The sequence below is a fragment of the Juglans microcarpa x Juglans regia genome, chromosome 1D, assembly GCF_004785595.1.
Source record: "Juglans microcarpa x Juglans regia isolate MS1-56 chromosome 1D, Jm3101_v1.0, whole genome shotgun sequence".
Classification (NCBI taxonomy): domain Eukaryota; kingdom Viridiplantae; phylum Streptophyta; class Magnoliopsida; order Fagales; family Juglandaceae; genus Juglans; species Juglans microcarpa x Juglans regia.
In genome coordinates, this window is record NC_054594.1 from 3,865,352 (window position 1) to 3,889,119 (window position 23,768).

The 23,768-nt window shown below is 38.0% G+C and overlaps 2 protein-coding genes across 3 annotated transcripts; both read left to right on the forward strand.

Annotated features, from left to right (window-relative positions):
* The first annotated feature begins 10,410 nt into the window (after window positions 1–10,410).
* Window positions 10,411–14,646, forward strand: LOC121253036 (acidic leucine-rich nuclear phosphoprotein 32-related protein-like). The gene is made up of 2 exons (XM_041152928.1): window positions 10,411–12,016; window positions 13,939–14,646. The coding sequence occupies exons 1-2, from the start codon at window positions 10,880–10,882 to the stop codon at window positions 14,233–14,235; spliced, it is 1,434 nt and encodes a 477-aa protein (XP_041008862.1). The 5' UTR covers window positions 10,411–10,879; the 3' UTR covers window positions 14,236–14,646.
* Window positions 14,647–19,611: 4,965 nt separating this feature from the next.
* Window positions 19,612–22,580, forward strand: LOC121253043 (F-box protein At5g07610-like). 2 transcript variants are annotated; one of them, XM_041152947.1, is made up of 2 exons: window positions 19,612–19,779; window positions 21,210–22,580. In XM_041152947.1, the coding sequence occupies exon 2, from the start codon at window positions 21,272–21,274 to the stop codon at window positions 22,361–22,363; it is 1,092 nt and encodes a 363-aa protein (XP_041008881.1). In that variant the 5' UTR covers window positions 19,612–19,779; window positions 21,210–21,271; the 3' UTR covers window positions 22,364–22,580. The 2 variants fall into 2 exon arrangements, with proteins under 2 accessions (XP_041008881.1, XP_041008873.1); XM_041152939.1 differs by having other exon boundaries at window positions 19,614–19,779; window positions 21,228–22,580.
* Window positions 22,581–23,768: the final 1,188 nt, after the last annotated feature.

Here is a 23,768-nt window from a genome sequence, read left to right on the forward strand (position 1 = left end):
GTGATGTGTTTGGTTCAGTAGGTGTTGTTTTCTGCTATTTGATGAAATGGAAGGGAATTATTTGTCTGATTTGTGATCTCGATTGAGTAACCATTAGGAATGGTTTTGATTTAAAGATGAGTTCAGATGGTTTGTGAATAGTAGAATAAAAGTTGAATTATTTATTATATTTTGTATGAGAATTTGAAAAAGTTGTTTTAAGACTTGAAAAAGTTAAATTGTTTATTATATTTTATATAGGAATTTGAAAAAATTATAATGATGAGATGATAATAGTTGAGATGAGTTTTAAATACAAACGAGGCCTTTTTGGCCGTTTTGGAAAATGATAAACATACAACTCTTTTACAACGAAGCAACTGTGTTAACAACCGTTAGTTACATACTTGCTGAAATGCACATACTGGGTTAACACCTTTGGTTGTTTTCTGAAATGCACTGTTGTTTTATAGATGGAAAATGTTTTGAATGATCATATCAATTTACGTGTTATATTTAATTTTTTATTTAAATTGTTAACTGATGGAGCTACTTAAAATATCACAGCAATCAATTTGATTAAGGATTTTTAAAATAATAATAATAATAAGAGTAGCATTATTTGTTGTTGAAGCCTTAATTAGAATTCATGCTTGTTTGAAAATATGTACTTCACGGATTTTGTTTTTTGTTTTTGTTTTTACTTTATTTTGGAATCCCGTAACTTCCCAGTTCGCTTAAATAGGCGAGTTTAATTTTCTCAATAATTTTTTAATTTTTTTTTAAATTCAAAATCAAATCAAGTATTTTTAAATCTAAAAATAATAATAATTTTAACTTTTTATCCAATAATTACTCAATTATTATTGAAAATTTTTACAAAATTCAAAATAATTGTATCTCTTAGAAAATCATATTCAAACTTTTAAATTCTATAATATACTTTTATAAATTCTAATGTAAAACATATTTCGAAAAAAAGTATTCAAATTTTTTTTTTTTCTTTTTTCATAAAATTTCATAAATAATCTAAAAAACTTCACAAAAATTATGAAACCAAACATTCTCTTATAAAAAGATCTGCACAATCTCTTACTATTCACACAATCTTCACACATCACATTTTTTTAATCTTTATTATTTTTTTCTTTTATCAAATATTTAATATATGAATAATAAATAAAAAAATTGAATTAGTTTAAAAAGAATAAACTTAAAAAAATTAAAAATTTTAAAATTTTTAAAAAAAATTAGTGTTGAGAAATTATGTATCATTACTTTTCTCTTATAACTTCTTCGGAATATTGTTTTTAGTTTTTTTCTTTTTGGGGCGATTATGAAATTTTGTTGACGACTCCCGAGAAGCGAAGTTGCAACTATTCTTTTCCCAATTCGGCTACTTGATTTGACACTTTATTGTCAAAATCACTGTTCTCCCACTCAGCCAAAAAGCAGCGCATGATCCTTTGGGAGAGAGGCTGTGATTGAGTAGCTTATCATTGCTACTCAAAGCTGTGAAGACCCATACACATTACACACACACCAAACACGTGAATTGATTCTTTTTGACGAATGACTAGAGATCGCACTGTCTCGTACAAAGTTCTATACGTTTGTCCCTTTTTATTGAAACCCACCTTGAAAATATCACAAATTCGATTGTTTTCACATCACAATTTAGGCAAATGAATCATATTGTCTTCTTTGAGTATCACTTTTCTCGTCTCCTTTGGCCGTCCTCACCGTGCCCACTTCAGCTCAGCTCTATCTTTTGAACTCTCTCACAATTCAACTCAATTCTTTTAATATATCAATATAAAAAAATAATGATTTATATTTTAATACACAAACTACTGCTTATTATATACTGTTCATATGTATTTTTTTCATATCGTTGACATTACTGCCTACAACAACCAATGCCACTTCTTTCTTTTTCTTTCCCTTTATACAGGATGACAATTAGAAATGAAGGAAACTATTCATACTGCACACACTCTGAATTTCTTAGCCCAAGAAAAAAAAAAACTTTGTAGGAAACATTGTTTGGCTTAAAATAATAAAAACTTGCATGTCTATCAGATGACATCCTCCACCATCTCACTTTTATGTGGTCAACTTTAAAGTTCCAGTTGAAACTTTATGTGAGGGGATAAAATATCTAGGCTCAAGACCAGACCCAACCCACTGGACCACCACCAGGGATAAGGGGAGAAGCAGGGAGCCAAGGGAAAAAGGGGTGTCAGAAGGCAAGAAGAGGGTGTCAGGAAGTAATGGGTAGTATCAGAAGAAAGTGAGAAAGGGAGAGATGCTCAGACATGTAAAGCGGACCATGCCTTACCACTGCAAGGGGCACATAGAAAGAGATATCAAATAAAAGGGGACGTCTAGATGACTTCACAAGGGGCTTCTTCTTCGACTTCCCCTTCAACCTCTGGAGGGAGAGCTCCAAAGAGAACATATTCTCCAGTATCCTGCTCCCATTGTATAGTGAGAAATAAGAAGTTATGAGAGACTATAAACAAGCATATTATAATGGTTTTTCCCCCCGAATGCCCATGGATGTAGGCGACATGTCGAACTACGTGAACGTGTGTCCCTTTCTCTCTACTTTCTCTACACTTGTTTTCCATTCACCGTCATGGATGCACACACTGACACCATACTGCCACACCAGACCACTGTTGAGAGCTCCAAACAACACTTATCAAGGCCCGAATCTTCATAGCAGGTCGAGAATGACTATTTCTCTCATTTCGGTATGTTGTGCGATTTTCCATACATTAACAGTGACGCTATCTATGGGATCTAAGTTACTCTCAACACCAGAGGTGGGAGAATGATAATTTTCCAGCATGCTAAATAATTATAAGACAAGCAGACAACATTCTCCCAGATAAGTGTCCTTAATTCTTCAACTTTTATATTTATGAAAAATATTGTTGCAAAAAAATGGGCGAGTGAGCTTTTATCGCCCAAGCTCCTCGCCGCTGCACTCTGCACACTTCAGATGCACTGTGCAAAGAGGGGGTACATGACGAGCACTATTCACATAAGAGGCACTCTGCCCAGGCACATATACTTTTCGAGTCGTTAGCACAATGCACTACGCACGCCGCAATACTATACACTTAAGTGCACAGTACCATGCACAGGGGGAGTGCATAGTACCATGCATGGCAGCATAATGGGTGCACGTCCCGTGCACCTAAAACCCACCTCGGGCATATGCCGTGGGCCTAACGGAGAGAACTCCCGGCCACCACGGAGGCCACCGGCATTGTTTATTGAGGCCGTGGTGATCACCGAAAATGATGGTCGTGCACAGCGAGCAACTGCTGAACATTGCCCCATGTGCACCCGAGAGGCTCATGGCGACCGGCCGTGAGCGCCCCCCCCCCCCCCCCCCCCGCACGCAACCATTCGGTGGCCACCATTTGGGCCGCCGAAGGTTTCTGTTTCCAATCAACCACCTCCCATGCACGGGGAGCGAGCCGAGCGTGGCATTGTGCCTTGCTTACGTTGGCACAAAATGTGAGGCGCGTGGGGAACAACCGCAAGCCCAGTGAACTTGTCGGCGACCACCACGTGGTCCACCGGTAGTTTCTGTCTTGGACTGACTCATCCCTGCCGCCTGGGACTGAGCACAGTGCGCCTAACGAGTGCACAACAACCTGCACCCTAAAGGCTCATGGCTGGGCTGTGAGCCTGTTGAACTGGACTTGTCGGTGGCCACCACGTGGCTAGCCGACAATTTCTGTCCCCGTCCAGATGGCCCATGTCGACGGGCGATGTGCACACTGTGCGCAGCAAGAGTGTTAGGGATGTCAATCTAGTCCCAAAACATTATGTTATCCTTGCCTTGGTTCTCTTTGTGGTAACCGAAATGACTAGCCCTCTTACTTGGCCTTGAGCAATACGTGGCAATGATAGGACCTTAGGCTAATGGAGGTTTGGTGTTTAGTGATGGAATGATGTATGATAATGATGAAAAATGGTGATCTAAGTGATGAACTCAAGCAATTGAGTAGTGAGGCACAACTAGGATGAGTGCACTTGGAGTTGGCGCCACTTGTGATGCAATTACGGTTTGGATGGTGAGTGAGGCTAGGGTTTGGATGGAAGAAGGGTTTTCAAAATTGTAGGAGGCAATTTGGGAGTGATGGGTTTCGACTCTGATAAGATGGAAGTGAGTGATATGAAAAATAAAAGATTCTAGGATGATTCCTAGAATTAAGGGATCAATTATGGTAAGTATGACCGGTTGGCCAAATATAGGGATTTTCAAATATGGAAGCAAATTTGGATTCTTAAATTTTAGAAATCCTTATATGGAGGGTGGGGATTTCGGCTAGGGTAAAAGAAGGATGGAAGAAGGTAATTGATGGTGTAGCCGAATATGGTAAGTAGGGTAAACACTATGGCGGCCGAATAATGTGTTTGGGAAGATGGAATGGATGCAAGAAAATATATGAACACAATAAAAATAAATGAACACTCCTCAGCTTTGAATGAACACCAAGATAAACAAATCAATTTCGATTCACGAATTGCACAAAGTTGAAAAGAAATCTCATATATTGATAAAATGAATCACACATATTCAAGAATTGAAAGGTGTGATCCTCTCTTTAGGGATTCACGAGTTACACCCAAAAGAGTTCAAGTGCATAAGTACCAAAAAGATTATTTCTAGAACAATAGCCATACTTTAGGGAAATTGTTAAAAAAAATTAAATGAAATGACTAAGGATCCTATTTATAGAGATTACAAAGTGGAAACCCAAAAAGGTCCATTGGAAAATAATTAAATAAAAATAAATGAAAACAATAAAATAGTCTTGATAGGATCATGGTGGCCTGTGGCATGGAATGGCTCATAGATGGGCTAGTGTGGTTCATGGCCCACGACTGGGCTGGTTTGGCTCATGGTCATTGGGGCACAACATGGTGTCGTGCATGGTCTGTTGATAGGCATGGCATGGTGCCATGCATGGGCCTGTTGGTGGGCACGACATGGTGTTGTGCATGACCTGCTAATGGGCATGGCATGGTGCCATGCATGGGCCTATTGGTGGGCACAGTATGGTGTCGTGCGTTGATGCCACAAGGCACGGGCTGGTGCCGTGCGTTGGATGGCATGCTTAGTGGACATTCCACTAGTCTCGCCTGCAAGGCACAGGCTGGAGTCGTGCGCTGGATGCAATGCCTGCTGAGGCATGCTACTAACCTCACTGGGCTGCTGCTATTGGGGCTCGCGTATGGGCGTGAGGCGCTGGGGCGCACGCATGGTCTTGCAGCGCAGGGGCGCACGTAGGAGCGCGTGCATGGACATGCACATGAGCATGCTCATGATGGGCCACACGCTAGGTTGCACACGGTCACCAACCTCGCTTGGCATGCACATAGGCATGCGCATGCTAGGTTGCGCTCGGCCAATAGCCTTACTAGACACCTTATGTGTGTCAAGGCATGGGCCATGGCACGCATGTAGGCTGGCTGTGGGGCTATCTTGGCATGTCAAGGACAATGTCGAGGCGTGGCCCGGGGCTATTTTCTTAGGAGTTCTGACAAAGAGGCAACGAGCGCAAAATGCCTTGCGTACGACAACCCCCTTTCCATGACACTCGTGAGCTGGTGGGATCACCACCTAGAACTGCCAAGCTCGCTGACGATTTCTATTGCCAGCAGGACACTCCACAGGCACCCCAGCTTGACCTAAGTGGTTATTCGGCCACCTAGTGGCGGGCGTCCCTCCTCAACCTGAGACCTTCCTCAGCCACCCCATGGCGAGCAACCACCTCCTCTACTCAGGACTCATCTGCACGGATTCTCACCTGTTCGGGACAGGATATGGTGTTGCACAGGTTCTCACCTGCCCTGGACTGGATATGGTGTTACACGGGTTCTCGCCTGTTTGTGATAGTACCCAAGGTGCACGAGACTCACTTGCTCGGGGCAATACCTCAGATGTATGGGACACATTTGATCAAGTGCAGTACCTCAACTGCACGGGACTCATCGGGCCACACATTGCACAGTCACCCACGTGGCCAAGACTTGTAGCGTGAGAAAGTTATACGACACTGCAAGGGTTGTAAAAAAAAAATTGAACAAGAGAGAAACAATCAGCCGCGAGCATTTTCAATCGAGTGAAAATTGACTACAACAATTAAAACTCTCTGGTTTGTCTCCTCAAAATTTGTGTGAATTTATTTCTACTCCTATGTTGTGGAACACCGGCCACGTAGCCCAGCCAGGGCACTACTCAGACGTCCCAATATAACTCCGTTAGGACAAATTGTTTGGCACTAATGCGCATGCAGGCACGCTCACCTCACTTGGCGGGCAACTTCCCGACACCTAACAACCAGCATTTAAGCATGCACCATGCATGAGCCATGCCCTGGCTGCCCCCATCGCATGTTGCATGGCCCGTGCAACATGCTCAACCAACCGTCTCGCCCAAGTCTGCTCGGCTGATCTCAGTCAAGCAATAATTGATTACAGCAATCAAAACTCTCTGAATAAATTGCTTGGCATCGTAAGCACCTGAATCTTCTTCATTGCCGAAACATGACAACTCGCATGCCTCATCGACTCATCTCCAACCTTCGTCACGCTCTGGTAGAGCAATTTAGGTTTGCCACCTCACTTTGTGATCTAAGCCATTTACATTGACCAAGTTGATTTTTTTTTTTTTTTTTTTTTTTTAGCACAGACAAACGCCTCCGTTAGCAAAGTCGAGTCCCTAGACTCGCCAGAACACAATGGTCGAACACAAGTCTCTAGACTTGTCGACCCTCACGCCAACAAAACCGAGTTCCTAAACTCGCCAAGATGCATTGGTCGAGTAAAGTCCTAGGGTTCACCCACACGACCAGTCAAACACAAGTCCCTAAACTTGCTGACCTTCTTCGTGCCATCAATCTGAGTCCCTAGACTCGCAACGAAGTTTAGGTTGGGCACTAGTACCAGGACTTGCCCTGAAGGCCATTTGGACACAAGTCCCTAGACTTGCAGACCTTCACGCTGATACGAGTCCCTAGACTAGCGCTGAGTGTCACACTTGAGCCATAACTGCTATCAGTGAGTTACCTTTGGGAACGAGCCTTCTGAATTATTGGGCCTCTAAGCTCCACAATCACATTGCTCGGGTTGCCTTTGGGAAAGAGCCGATGGGCTCAACAACCGCCTAAAGTGGACCCAAGGGGTCAATGGGCCCTCTGACAGCTTTGCATGGGTTATTTCATACAAACTCCAACACCAACAAAATTGAAAACGAAAACATTAGACGAATGTACACTTTCCAAAAACGACAAACATACATACAAATGCATAGCCGGACTACACACATTACGCAGTCAAGCACACCTCTTGCTACAGCCGAGCTCCGCGCTTGCATCTTACGTGGTCGAGTACATCTATCATCACGTCTAAGCTCTGCTCTCTTATCTTACACTAGCAAGTACATCTCCTGCGATAACCGAGCTACCCGCTCGCACTTTATGTGGGATGTGTCCATCTCTAGTTTATCTCGCTAAGTCGAGCCACGCGCTCGCACCCCACAAGTTTTGAGTTCATCTCCCGCCATAGCCGAGCTACGAGTGCGCGCTTTACGCGGTCAAGTTCATCTCCCACCATACCCGAACTACACACTCTTGCTCTACGCAGACGAATCCATCTCTCGCTCATCTCGCATCTCGCTAATGACGAGCCTCGTGCTTGCACTTCAAGCGATCGAGCTCATCTCCCACCTAATCCTACGCTAAAAAATATTTACTACTTAATGCGAGAGGAATAGATGAACAGGTACTAGCTCCCAGAATTTATTTCTGTACAGACTGGGGTGGATCAGTTCGGCTGTATATTTTACCTCTGAAGATTCTCAAGGTCTTCTTTTTGAAGCAAATTTTCTTGAAAAATCGCAAGCAACTGTGAGGGAGTAAAATATCTAGGCCCAGCTTGGCCACCACTAGGGGATAAGAGGGGAAGTAGGGAGGCAAGGGAGAATGGGGGTGTCAGAATGTAAGAAGATGGTGTTAGGAAGTAAGAAGGTAGTGTCAGGAGAAAGTGAGAAATGGAGAGATGCTCAAACGTGCAAAGCGGACCATGCCTCGCCACTACAGGGGGCACGCGGAAAGAGATATAAGATAAAAGGAGACGTCCAAATGACTTCATAGGGGGCTTCTTCTTTGACTTCTCCGTCAAACTCTGAATGGAGAACTCCAGAAAGAATATATTCTCCAGCAAGTAGATTTGTTGCTTTCATTATACAGTAAGAAATGAGAGGTTATGAGAGATTGTAAACAAGCATATTATAGTAGATTTTTCCTTCTCAAACGTCCGTGGATGTAGGCAATATGTCGAACTACGTAAATTTGTGTGTCTCTTTTTCTCTATTTTTTTGCACTTGTTTTCTATTCATACTATAAATGTATGCACTGATACAGTACAACATCACTAGACATCACTAGACCACTGACGGGGCTCTAAACAATACTGATTGAGGCCCGTATCGTCATAGCAGGCAGGAAATGACACTTTCCAGTCTGTTGTGCAATTTCTTATTCATTAACACTTCAATTCAACCACATAATCAAATTTTCATCTCCCAATCTAAAAATCAATCACAATAAAAATATAAAATCATGATTCGTATCAAAATCTATACATATAAAATCATCACTTTTTCTCAAATTTAATTTGATAAAAAAATATAAATTTTATTATTTATATTTATCTTTACCATATTAACTTGAGAAGGGCGCCTTAAGTGCATTTATTGCATGTGGCATTCACACTAATGGTAGCCATACTGCAACCTAGGTCCTAATAAATCTATTCCTTAAACTTAACAATAACGCATTTAACAAGAAACAAAGCAAGACCTAAATGGATGACTAAAAGGAAGAGATGACTTGGTTGGTAGGGCTAAAAATACTTCCTTAACCCCTTTTTCCCTTAACTCTCCCAAAAATTAACTTGAGCTAACTTACGAGAGGTTCTATTTATAGTTTTTAAATAGAGATTGTGTATGCAAATTTATTGATATGTTTTATTAAATAAAAAAAAATTATTTTGAGAAATATAATATTTTAATTTTAAAGACAAAACTATTTAAATTTACATAAACAGTCCCTATTCTGGGACCGTACATAAACTAACTCGTAACTTATTTGGGGTGGCTTCTTCTCTTGTTCTATAGAGTGCGTAATGTTCGTTATTGTCCGAAACCTTCTTGCCATCTTAGTTTTTATTATAGTTTAGATATAAGAAATAAAATATATTTAAAAAAATCTATTTACAAATCTATTTATCATTTTATTGGCACATAAAATACATAAGGTTGCGACACATTTAATATAAAAACTTATATTTTATTATAATGAATAATATCAATATGTTTGCATCCAACTTTAATATAATATTTTTTAATTATTAAATGATTTCTAAATAAAAATACATGATTTATTCAAAAATAAAAATAAAAATAAAAATACGTGATATATATCGGGGAGAACGTCGTATCAATTAGGTGACGAACAAAATCGGAGAAATGAAGTATAAATCGAGCAATCCGTCCTAAAGATGGTGGTGCGAGACTGCTAACAGCGTCCTCCTTATCTTGGTTAAACGAGAAGATTGGACTAAAATTTATATAATTGAATTAGATAAATTTAAAATAATTTAAATTTTTACTATAATTGTTGGTTTAAAATAAAGAATTATAATTGATTCACTAAACGTTAAAATATTAATTTTATACTTTAAATAAATATTAAAATATTAATTTTTCACTTCAAGTAAAAATATTATTTAGTTTATAATTAAGAAATTTAGATAGAATTTTAGATAAGTTTAATTAAATATATTTTGTTATTAATATTAAATGAATTTTAAAAATATGATTTTTTTAATATTAATTTAATTAGAATATAATTATTATTAACATTTAATTAGTAGAGTTTTAAAATGTGATAAAAATAAATTAAATAAAAAATTATTAAATTAATAATATTTTATTATTATATAAAAAGTGAATAATAATTTAAAAATAAAATTTAAATAGAATAGATAAATATAAAAAAGTGTGATTTAAATTTTAAAGAAGGATTTCGCTAAGCGAATGAGATCCTAATACGCCCGTTCCCATGGCACATGCGTAATTTAGCCAAACACCAGAGCCTTTTCTCTAACCGTCCCGATATTTAAATTTTAAATTAAACCCCAGGAGACGTGCTAGACTTTCTCTCTGTCTCCGTCTCTGTCTCCTCTCATCTACCTGCGTCCTTCTGAAGAACAAACACACTTACTCCCAATCCTCACCGTCCCTTATTCCACGTCATCGATGCGTGCCTTTTCAATCCAACGGTGCATCCAGGCCCCAACAATTTAAAACACATTTCTAACTGACAGACAAGGCAGCCTCGGCCCCCCAAAGACCCAGGCCCAAAGCCACGCACCCAGAGACTAGAGAGCCCCTTCCGTTCCTCTTGAGGTTTATCCCGACTCGCCCATTTTAACCAATAGCGAGGAGAGAGAGAAAGTATAAGAGAGAGAAAGCGAGCGAGAGAGAGAGAGAGAGAGTCTGAGAGAGTCTGTTTTTGCATTTCCAGCTTGCAGAAGGGAGCGACCGTACATCTGGGAAAATTAGGGTTTTAAAGCGGAGCAAACGAATAGGCATAGCTATTGGGTTTCGCATCGACTACTTTCAAGCCCACGGTTTGTATTAGCGCTACAGCTAAGGTTAGAGTTAGAGTTAGAGTTAGGGTTTGTTATCAGAAAAAACTTCGATTTCGGTTTCTTCTATGCGTGGACAAACCTGTGGATTTGCGCTAAATTTTCGCTCTTGATGCTCTGAAACGATTCGTTTTGGAGGTTTTGTGAAACTGGGTGTATGAGATATAGGGTTTCGTATTTGATGGACGAGATCTGGGAGCGGGCCGTGGAGACAGCGCTAGACGGCCAAACCGACCACGCCTCGGCTCGAACCCTGACTCTAGACGGCGCCGTTAAGTGTGTCCAAGGTCGGCTGCCCCCTCCGAGTCTCCTCGAGAGGTTCCTGAACCTCCAGCACCTCTCTATTGCTAACATCGGCGTCTCTTCCCTCGAGCAGTTCCCTCGCCTCCAAAACCTCCAGAAGCTCATCCTTTCCGATAATCGGATCGCCGGAGGTCTTGAATTCCTCGTCGAAGCTGGCCTCGACTCGCTCAGAGACCTCGACCTCTCCAACAACCGGATTCAGTACATCGAGGATCTCGCCCCACTCGCACAGCTGAAGCTGGTCTCGCTGGATCTCTATGAGTGCCCCGTTACGCGACTCAAGGATTATCGATCTAGGGTTTTTGTGTTGATAAAATCGTTGAAGTATTTAGATAAGATGGATGCGGAGGAGAATGAGCGGCCCGAGTCTGATGACGAGGAGGAAGACGAAGAGGACGATGACGATGACCCGGGGAGTGGCGAAATCGACGGTGAGGATCGTCCCTTTGGAATGAATAATGGGCATAGTGAGGGGACCGAAGGGGTTGTAGATGTGGACGAGGATGACGAGAGCGATGCCGATGAGGAGGAGACCGAGACTGCTAGGAGAGTTAACAAGCCGGATCATCAGGCTAATGGGTTTCGCGTTGAGCGTGTTGAGGGCGAGGGTGGTGATGAGGATGAAGAGGGCGATGATGACGATGACAATGAATCGGTGGAGGAAATCGATGAAGAGGAGGGTGATGATGATGATGTAGTTGAGGTGCACGAGATTGAGGACAGTGATGACGAGGAAGATGGAGTTGAATATGAGGACGACGATGAGGACGAGGAGGATGACGAGGATGAAGAAGAGGAGGTGGACAATGACGAGGGGGATTTTGCAGAGCTTGAGAGTACGGGGCGGTTGACGAGCACGGAAGGGGAGATTGATGGACACGAACAGGGCGAGGATGATGCCGACGAAGATGATAATGGTGAGACTGGGGAGGAAGAGCAGGGTGTTGAAGAAGACGTAGAGTTTGAAGACGAAGAAGAGGGTGAGGAGGAGGTGAGATTCCTTTTTATTTACTGATCCCTAGCTCTAAATTGTGGCCTTTTTTCTCCTTTTAACAGCTGGGTCTATTTCGCTAGTTTATGCCTTTTACTTCTCTCTGCTGTTAGATTTATAGTTTGGATTAGAACCCTGTTGCTTTTTTAGATTACTGATTGTATACAAAAGCAAAACTTTTTCAACTGTTCACAGGTGTGAGTCGTATCTTCATGTCTTCATGCAATCTTCTGCTTCTGCCAGAGGAATTATTTTTCTGCATTCATTTACTCTCATTTGTTGCTTTATATGTCAAAGTACTTTAGGAGATAATTACCACTTGCATGTCTTATGTAGTTGCAGTCTAAACTTATTGGTAGCATACTCATCGTTGAACTGAGTGGTAGATGAACCCGAATGTGGATTTCGATGTAAGCACAAAAGGGTGTTAGGCATACGCTGTCTTGCATTCTTCTTCAGCAGACTCGGCTGAACTAATTTTTTGTAATCGGTAATCTCTTTAAAACGAGTAGTCTCAGGACAAACTGGTCTTGGTTCCAAACACTTATTCAACATTTTTTCTATGTTCTTATATGTAATTAGAAGAGTGGATAATTTATGAGATCCTGCTAACCTACCCCTAGGGGTTGGCTCAAGTGGTAAAGGCCTTGATCTTGTTGTTATGCTCCCCTCTGGGTCTAAGATTTAAATTCTCGTGGGTGCAAACAATTTCTAGGGGCCATCAGACTAGGGGAACTTCCCCTTAAATTATCCTAGGTGCACTTGCAGGAAACAGCTTGCCGAGTGCTTGTACACCCATGGGATTAGTTGGGATTTTGTTCTCAGATACCTAGTGCCAATCAAAAAAATTTATGGGATCCTGCTGGTTCACTACATTTGCTATTTTGAGCAAGTTTCACTGCAACTTGCTTCTTTACCATGACAAGATTTTATAGTTTTTAAAGTTTTCCCTATCCTGCACTTAAATCTACCCGTTGTAGTTTTTATCATGGATTATTTAAGTTCCAATCGTCTTCCTTCATCTTTCTCCCCTGGTTTTCCAGGCCCTTTATGTTTCGTTATATATTTGGTTGAACATGGTCTGTTCCATATTTGAGGTTTTTAACCGTCCAATGTTATGTATTTTGTTTTGGTAGGATTTGGTGGTTTAAAAACTTGCAAATTGTATATAGCTCATTTAGAGTACATTGCTGTAAAGACAATATTGCCAATATAACACCATATTGAATTCATGGTCGAGTTGGGTTACAAATTGTCTAAATGATGGGGCTGCCTTTGTGCACGATATAGAATTCGTGGTTTACATAGTTGCTGACGAAATTGATGTACTTGTTGGTGTTGTGCTTTTTTAGATGTGGAGTTTTTAAAAAACAAATCCCTATATCGGAATATAATGTTCATTTAGTGTTTTAATTGATTTTGCGTGATATATACTTGTCTGGATTTTGGTTTTACTTTTGGTGCACTTGGTTTTCTCCATCTGGCATCCTTAATTATTTGTATTTATAGAAAAAACTGTGTATATTTTGGTTCCATGTTTTGGTTAAAGAGGATGAGTTTTCCTTTCCATTGACAGCCTTTTTGAATAATTTTGATTTTTAGTTTCTTGTTTTGAAGTCTGTTATGCTTTTTGGTGATAGCCTTTTATTTGTTATTTTGAGTTTCGCACTATTTCTAAGATTATTCGAATTTTCTGTTATGGATATAAGTTATCGCACAATCTTTGCTTCAGACATGAATACTACTGTTGCTGTATCAAATGCTTTCTGTTATTTCTTGAACTTTCCTTGGTTGTTGAGATATTTCCCGGGATTTTTATTACAATCCTATAACAATGTTACAGATTTAGAGTTATGATGATCTACCCCTTTTTTCATTTCTTTTTTAATCTATCAACTGAGATAATTTTGCTTGAATGACAGGAAGAAGACTATGGCGCCGGCTATGTAGTTCAACCAGTGGGGCAGACTGAAGAAGGTGATGCTGGAGGTAGTGTCATGGAACCAGGAAATGAAGATGATGATGCTGAAGAGAAGGAAGAAGTTGAAGACGACGACGACGACGACGACGACGACGATATTCGGGTGCTGCCTCCCTCCTCTTCTTCGCAACTTAAGAGGAAAAGGAATGGAATTGCAGACAAGGATGACAATGGCGAGGATGATGAAGAGGAAGATGATGTTGTCGATTGCAGCAAGTCAACAAAGAAGCATCGTTAGCACTCACTTTCAAATCTCCTATTTTAATGTCATGTTAAATTGTCTTTGAAACAAAAGGAAAGAGGTGAACCTCACATTAGATTTAAGATTGGTTGGACAATTAGGGGAATGGGAAAATGTACGTTGGGGTGGTGGCACATCTTTAGTTCAAAAAGCCGTTAGTCTTTGTCCCCGCTGATATAGCCGTTACTCTGTTTTTCAAATGGCAGTTATTAAGGGGACTAGTAGGAGGTGACCGGAAGGGGAAGAAAAAAAAAAGACATTGGAATTTGTTTTTTCGTTAGTTTGTGACTTTGTCCGAGCGGTTTTTGAAAAAAAAAAGAGGAGAAGGGGGGTTTTGTAAAACGCTTGTAGATATAGTTTATCATCCTTTTCTATGTTTTATTCCAATCAAGTGGGCTTTAAGCGTTATGACGTGTTCATCATTTTTCTATGCCTTTATTTCATTTTTTGACCGTTCGTTTAAAAATTAATGTCTTTAGGTTTGTTTTTTACATTTGTTGTCGCAGGGAAGTAGTCCAAGTGACGATAAGATGTTTTTTTATTCGGAAATTTCTGATACTGGATCGTGCGACATGCGTCCTGTAAACTCTGATCCAATGGTTTAGAGCCAACTTTTCTATCGATAATATAACCTTTATTGAAGCGAGGTGGAGTCACTTAAGCCAAGCTGAAGCTCCAGCTTAACTTCGATGCGGCTTTACCCTTTTCTTATCAAGCCGATGCAAGCTGAATCGTGTATAGATAGGCTAGCACACACTGTTTCGTGTCGTAAACGTGTGAGGACCTTGCGCGGCTTACGACTCAAAAGAGGTATTTCCAACTTCCGGCTGCCAGATTCAATGGGCAATCCAGCTTCGCATGAGCTGAAAAACTTAATTGTCAATACCCGATTTGAATTACCATTCGGTATCAAATCAGCCATTTTATGTAATGATGTTCATACAACTTTTTCTAAACTCTCTTTAAATTAACTAATTAATATCACTTCAAATATAATGGATTTTTTTTTATTATTTAAGTTTTAGACGTTGCATAATTACAATTGCTATGAAATTTGTAAAAGTTGTAAAAGGATTGTAAAAAGGTTGTAAAAAATTTAAGATTCACATAAAAATAAAATTAAAAAACTTTGGTATTTTTTATGGAAAAAATATATTCATCATCCCAACTCTCATAATCCTTTTATCATCCTATGATATGACATTAAATGATAGGTTCACAAGTGAAATGTAATAAATAATTTTCAATCACTTAATGTCACATCATAGGATGATGGAAGTTGGGATGATGAGTAGCATTACTCTTTTTTAGAAAATGGTGTTATTGAAGTGGTTGGTTATAAAATAAATTGCAAAATAGTTGTATAAAAATCATATATTTTGAGTTACATATTGTAAAATGGATAGTGATTTGAGGAGCAAAAAATATTGTTTTTTTAATTTTAATTTTAATAATATCATTTAAGATATTTTATTTGAGTAGAGCTACATGTACTTACAATTTTATTTACACTTTTATTTGCAAGATTCATTTCATTAGTTTTCTTTTGAAATTCAAATTTTATGATTTTCTACAAAATTGATATGTAGAGAAGTGAGTCTTTTTGTAAAGTTTTCTTAAATATATTTAACATTTTTTTCATTTTATTTTATTGCATCTTTTAGCGCCGATTTTTCACTTAATTTAAAAAATTTGAAATTTTATTATTTTTAACTTTGTTCATGTTCACTCATGTGACAAACACCCATGTAATAACTGTCTTTTATGATGATGATGAAGGACGAGGAGTAGGTCTTGATCACTTGTGGCATAATGTTTACCTTACACCACGCAAGTGGATAAGGTGCCACGTCTGGTAGCACAATATCTTTTCTTTATGATATGCTAACGACTTGAAAAGAAACAACAGTGGCATCTCTCTCTTTCCTTTTTTTTTTTTTTTTTTTCAATTTTTCCTCCAAGCTGGGAGACATCTTGTAGTACTCGCCCAAAATTGCGTCTCCCTTTGCGTCATATACATGGAAGCCTCAAGTATGTTGCTATTGTCACCGGCATCAACTTCCCGATCATCACCACGATGTAGCTCTTTCAACTCAACACAATGGAAGTGCAAGATTGTAAGCACCACTCAAAATCTTGGGCTTGGCAAAGGATATCGGAGATGGCGGCAACGGAGTTGTCCAGAAAGCAGCCATAGCCGGTAGGTGGGTCGCGGCACCAGCGATAGGCTGGTCTCACTACATTCTCAAGACAGCAGAACGGGGCCGCATGTTGTGGGAAGAAAAATTCTAGATATAAGTCTCACATTCTTTACATTACTTAAAAATATGTGATTTTATTTTTTTACCATCATATTTAATAAAATATGAAATATAAGGATAAAAAAATAAAATCATATGTTTTTTAAGTAATGTGTAAAGTGTGGAGTTTCTGTGTAGTATGTAGGGGTGAAAACCAACAGCGTCGGCGCGGTTCCTAGGCAAAATTAATGCCGATTGACATCTGAAAAAATGGGGGAGCCATCGACCGTAGAGGAGGAGGAAACCAATCTAGACGGTTCTCGATCGGCATTGATTCCCTTAACGGCAATTATCTACTGAGAGAATAATGAGACAGACTGAGAGAGAGAGAGTTGCATAGGAGAGAGTGAAAGTTACAGAGTAAATTAGATTCGGGAAGAGGCTGGAGAAGAAGAAGAAGACGCAACTCGAAACGATGCCGTTCCACTTATTTTTTATTTCTTACGTTCTTAATAAAATGACACCAAACCGACGTTGTTTCCATTATCTATTATAATACTTATTAACTAAAACGACATCGTTTCACTTAGAACGGCGTTATTTCGATAAGGATATATTAAAAAAAAAAGTTTTATTATATCGGTTGGTTCAGTAATCTGATCCATCTTCAAACCGAGATCGAACCGCTAAACGTCGATTTCTTCAAATTACCATCGCATGCCGACCAATTCTCCACCTGTTCCTGATGCGGCCGGTGACGTCAGTTTCTGTACAGCCCTAGTAGCATGACTCGTTGTGGAAAACGTGGGTTGGTCCTTGTACTGTACACCAAAACCAAAACCAAAACTGGTTATGGTCTATCTAATGGTCCTTTTAGGTTATAGTTGGAAGTTGTTGAGGTTTTTTTTACTTAGAAAAATTTTATTCATCATCTCCATACACTATATACTATACTTTTTTCTCTTATTAAATATGTAATATATAGATGATGAGTTAAAGAATTCAATAAGTTTTAAAAAAATAAAACCAAAAAATAATTTTAAAAAATAAAAAAAAATTTGGTGTGTGGGAATGATGAGTAGTAAAATTCAGTTTCCCTTGACATGATCATAGTATAGGCTTTATTTTGGTGGGATTTTGTGTCTTCATTCCAAGTAGTTGTTGTTGTTGTCACTGCAATGCATCAAGATAATTTGATTGCAAATTATACATCAAGTATCATTGCCGCAATTATAATTCGTTATGACAAAAAGTTTATTGTATTTCTGAATTTTAAATTGAAAAAACCTGGAGACCAACCCATCTGGTTATCTCAGAAAACCAGCCCTCCAATCAAAATGCGATATTTCAGCATGTTAGCACCATTACCATGCATCCTACTACACTTGAATAGCACACTCGATTCTCCCTAAACCCCTTTCTTCTTATTTGAACCCACATCCCGACAGCACAACAGTGGACACAAACTGTGCCCAAAAGCCTATGGCGCCAAATCTCTTAAATTGCCTTGAAGTGTTCTCCAACCTTTTTGCCACCTACAACATCATGCAAGTTACTTCATCTTCCCATCAAACGTAATTTAAACGTGGTAGAACAAATCCTGCAAGTCAAATTATCTATTGAAATTTATTGATTTTGATTTACTGACATTTTCAAAACCCTACTTCTCAAAACAAAACAATGATTGTTTATGCGAGTATAATTACACATTATCCAAAGAAAGTTAAAAGAAAATAAAAAATCTAAATGATATAAAAGGAATGATTAAAAGAAATTTATATTGATACATTTTCTGAGCTACCAAACGGCGTACAGTTGAACTTTAGTGTTGATAAGAAAATCCAGGAAAAAAGAGAGAAAACCTGAGCGAGCTTTGCCTTTTCGACCTCACCGTTCTGCGATGAAATTTCAGAAGCCTTTAACAGTGAATGAGAGATTTGGTCGCCTGTGGTTGGGAGTTGCATAAGAAGGTGCAGGAAAAGAAAGAGGTCGGGAGGTTTTGAAGGAAGTAGAGTGGGGAAGGGGAAGGAAACGAAATCAGCTACTTTTCTTCTATTGTGCTACACACCTTTCATCTTACATGTAGCAAGTCTGTTGGTGGGCTGTTTTTCTTTCAACAGCAGCAACAGGGCTATTCCAAAGTGTTTCTCTTTTAAATTTCTATGGATCGATGACTAAAAACAAGTAACCTGGACGTGGTTGAGCCACTTGAGTTTGCCTCTAGTTGGGCCCCCATCAATTATTTACTTGGGCTGTGGTCTCAACATTGGTCTTTTTTCCAATATTGGGCTCTTTGGGCCACTTTCGAGACCCGGATAAATTGACAGTACATGTGGGTCTATCATGGTTTTATAACACGAAAAATGCTTAATGTGGATATTATAGTTTTAAATACAAAACATATTTCTGGAACATTGAGTTACATTTACTTTACAATGAAACTCATTAAAATTGAGATGAGATGAGTTAAGTTAAAATTAGAAGTTAAATAAAATATTATTAAAATATTATTTTTTAATATTATTTTTATTTTAAAATTTAAAAAAATTGAATTGTTTATTATATTTTGTTTGAAAATTTAAGAAAATTGTAATGATTAGATAAGATAAATTAAGATAATTTTGGTATCCAAATATGGCCAAATGAATTTATATGTGACGTTAGATCTATTTTACAGTAAAAATAACTATATAATTTAAAATATTACATCAAGTTACTTCAGTTTATGAATTTATTTTTATAAAAATACTTTATAATTACAACATTTCTTTATTGAAAAACATATCTTAAGTGCATTGTACGGTATATGTATGCAAATCTCATTTGCTAAAAAGAGTCCATACTTCAACTAAACATATTTCAACTCGAATTTAATGAAAATTCAAATATATATTTTTTTAGAAAAATATCATTTGTAGTCAATTTTTTATCATATTAATTAAGATTAAAATTACAATAAAAAGATTAAATTAAATTAATTTTCTTAAATTTCAATTAATTATACTCATTGAAAACTGTACTAATTCACCTGGGTTCTAAACAAAGTGTTTTTTATTAATTAACTTAAAAACTTTTTCCTCACGAATTGTTATCCTGAACTAGACTAGGATGGTGCTGCCCATGACTAGCGTATTAGAATCCGGCACCCAAACAGTCTCCCTACTGCAACCAAGTCAAGCTGCAGTCATCTGCCATTATTTCCTTTTGGCCTTTCCATGGTTAAGAGAGAAGCCGGTACTAAGCAAATCTCTCTCTCTGGGAGGCAGTCTCGATCAAAAGCTCTCGACGACTAATGTTTGAGGTAAATCGCTCACTCCCTATCAAGTTTAGAATACCATCTTAAATTTTTGTTGTCCATTTCATCTTTTAGATCAAAGTCGGGTTTTTGCTCTTGTTCACTTTCCTTCGCGAGTGAGAGAGATTTTTTAATTCTTCGTTCTGATCGTGTAAAAGTGATCTTTTTATACGCCTGGTCGCTGCCACGGACGTTTTGGTTGCCGGAGAACACGAAGGATGAGTTAACAAAAACTTTTGGAATTACAATCTTAAGTGAAGAAAACTCAAATTAGACTGTGGAAAGAGGTTGAATTGGAATCCTGCTCGGTGATTTCTTTTTAGTTGTGTTTTTCGGTAATTTAAAGTTTAATAAGATATATGTGCAATAAGCTATATCTATGGCGATTATATATATGGTTTCCACCCCTTATAGCCTTATAGGCGTAGCTTGCTTTCGACTTGGGTTTTATTTTGGGAGCTTTTATATCTCTTATTAAAGGGTAGCAATCGGAGTGTGGTTATTTATTAACTTGTAAATCTTTTTATTGCAACTGTTTAATGGGAAATGATGTTTCTATTCTCTGGACGGTTGCTTACACACCACCCTCTTTCTTAGTGGTTTGCCTCCACACCACTACTCCTTAGTGCAATCTCTTTTCGAATAGAAAAATTCTTAGGAAATTGATAGTTTTTGTAGTTTTTTTTTTTTTTTGTTTTTGACTTTTTGGTGTGAATCAATATCGCGGTTCTTACTGGCTCAAAATGTGCATAGTCATTCAGTGACATTACTTGGATGAATAGGGGAGGTTATTAACATACTGATAAATAAATAAGAACAGAATCCAACAATTTGTAATTCTGAATGTTAAGAAATCACAAATTATATAGAATTTTGTACCTGAAAAGGTCTCAATTTGGGTAATTTAGTATGCATCATGTGTTTCAATACTTGGGAATAAAGATGATTGATTTTGTTTTCTAAGAAAGGCAAATGCAGAATGATTTGTTCAATTCTTGAATATGACTGTTAGTTATAAAGAAAAAGATCTTGAATATGACTGGCATTAAGGAGTTCTTCCATGGAAGAAAAAATATTTTATAGATAATTTCTTGAGTGTGGCTCATCGATGCCATTACAAAGTCGTCAGTTTGGAAATAGTACCAAGAAGGGTGACAAGATCAAGCGAATAAAGATTAACACATACAGTTTTTTTATTTACCATTTTTTTCTCAAAATGCATGCTGTTACAAAGCCCTACCTAAAGCCACCTATGGTTTACCTGTTACATAGCATACTAGTATTACTGGAAGGAGGTAAAAATTGATGCAATTGAGAATTTGTGTATTGACTTAGCTGTTACATATCTTGATTTTTGTTTTACCTTTTATGTCCCCTATCTCCATTACATTTCTTTTCTTTCCTATATATATGTACTCCCAATTCTGCTTACACAGATGTTGTTGCCGTGTTAGTTGTACATTTCAAAGAACGAAAAAAGAAATTATTCAGAAATTTAATGGATCAAGGAAGGAGACCAAATGCGGTTGTTGCGAATGATAACAGCAAGATATACATGGACCTCAAGAGCATAATAAAGGAGCACACGCTCCCTTTTCTTCCTGCCAAATCCCTTTTCAGGTTCAAGGGGGTTTGCAGGGACTGGAAGCTCCAGATCTCAACTCCTTTCTTTGCCCACAATCAATCAAATAGTTTCCACAACGTCTCAGGCTTCTTTTGCCAGTCTTGTTCAAACCCACCTACATTTATCTCCCTTGATCCAAATTCATATGGTGTTCCAGACCCATCTTTGCAATTTTTGCCTGAACCAGTTGACATCAGGAGTTCTTCCAATGGCCTACTGTGTTGCCAGGGTCGCACTGGCGACAATGCCTATTACATCTGCAATCCTGCCACCAAGCAGTGGAAGAAACTCCCTAAACCCAATGCTGATCATGGGTCTAATCCTGCCATTGTACTCATATTCGAACCATCTTTACTCAACTTTGTTGCTGAGTACAAGCTCATTTGTGCTTTTTCATCTGCGGATTTTGACAATGCATTGGAATTCGAGATTTATTCCTCTGCAGAAAATTGTTGGAGAATTTCTGGTGAGATATACTTCGGTGCTACAAAGATCAAGCCCAACTCTGGCGTCCATGTGAACGGAATTATTTACTGGCTTTCGAAAACTGGTGGGATTGTTGTCTTTGATCTCACCATGGAGCGGTCGCAACGCCTTTATGGTCACAAGAATGGCTTTTATAGTCATAATCATGGCTGCTTGGGAGTTATGAACGAGAAGCTTGCTTCAGTAATCAGTTCTTATAATCAGACACTAACTGTGAGTGTGCTGTCCAATTCCTACACAAACACAATGGCTATGAACAGCAAAGTCAAGGCTTGGGATACAAAACTCAGTGTCAATGTCAGTGAAAGTTCCGAGTACCAGGGACCTGTGCTCTATGCTTGTGAGGATGTAATAGTGATTCAGAGTGACAGAGGACTTTATTCATTTGACATGAAGACTCGAGAATTCGGACGCTTAACGAGTGAAGCTGATCATGATATCAGAGTGGTTGGATATATGAATAGCCTTGTTGAACTCTAGTTGGGTTTTTTCTGTTCTACCTTCTTAATTTACAAGTGCTTGGACGCTCTTTCTATGTCTTTTGCTTTCTAGCCAAGAGATGACACGCTGGACAGTCATGTTAGGTGGCATGATTAGGAACATAGTCACGTGGTAGTCAGTGCAATAATTTAGAGATTCTGTGTTTGTATGTTGGTGTGTATTGTATAGTGAGGTATGCACATTTTATTTACTGAAAGAGCCCATATTTTACTAAAAACAAAAATCTGAGTTTCATGGAAATTCAATCACTTCAACTCGGAAAGGAAAAGCCAATTAATGGTGTTATTGATATAATTATTTTGTAACTCATTATAATCGGTCAATTAGTTTAAGTCCTTTACCTATGTTCAGAAAAAAGATGGGAAAAATAACCTAGTCCTTGTTTGGTTACACAATTGCAATTTAGATAAGAGGAAAAGCTTGTATGCCGTCCAAAGTGTACTGCTCTAGTGTACTGCTGTAAATATTTTTTTTTTATATTTTTTTTTACTTAATGATTAAGGAAGTGATTTTAAGTATATTGATATATTTTTTTTATTTTTTAAAAATACTTAAATATATTAAAAAAATATAAAAAGAAAAAAAAAAACTAAAAAGTAACCGGCGGTAGAAATGAGTGCAGAGTAGCACCGCTCTTAGATAAGATATTTTGTTGAAATATGAATAAAATATTGTTATAATATAATTTCTTAATATAATTTTTATTTTGAGATTTGAAAAAATTAAATTATTTATTATATTTTGTGTGAGAGTTTGAGAAAGTTGTAATGATTATATGAGATGAGATAAAATAGTTTGATTTTGTGTAATCAAATCAGTCCTTACTCTCTTAAGAGAGGGTAAAGGCCCATTTGAAACAGTTCAGTCTAATTTTAAGCTGAGTTTAACATCTAACTCTTAAATCATTAAATATCACTCAAGTCAAAATCTTTTTACACGTGAGACTCACAATATTTTTTAATTTAACATCTCTTTTTACACACAGGATTAATCATTTTTTTTCAAATTTTCATAAATATATATGAACTCATCTTAACATCCAAACACATTTAAATTCATCTTAAATAGGTTTCACAAAACTCATTCTATCATCTCAACTCATTACTATTTATAAAAAATTCATCTCAACTCAACTCAACTCAACTCAACATCTAAACTGCCTCTAAGTCAATTTACACCTCAACTATTCAGGAACTTATTTTCTGTGCACCAATTATTATATTATCCTTTGACCAATACTTTTATAGCCCCTCCTAAACATGTAAATTTACGAAATTATTCTGTCAAAAAAATATTTTCATCCCAAAGAAACGCAACGCAGCCTTTGAGTAATTAAGTTGGATTCTAAAGAAGGTGTTCTAAAGTTTTCCTCAATAATTCCTAC

What these genes read in the sequence shown, in the direction of transcription:
- LOC121253036 (XM_041152928.1), top strand. Translation starts at nt 10,880, where the DNA reads ATGAGATATAGGGTTTCGTATTTGATGGACGAGATCTGGGAGCGGGCC. An exon ending in AAGAAGAGGGTGAGGAGGAG is followed by an intron (nt 12,017 to 13,938) that starts GTGAGATTCCTT and finishes CTTGAATGACAG; the next exon opens with GAAGAAGACTATGGCGCCGG.
- LOC121253043 (XM_041152947.1), top strand. Translation starts at nt 21,272, where the DNA reads ATGGATCAAGGAAGGAGACCAAATGCGGTTGTTGCGAATGATAACAGC.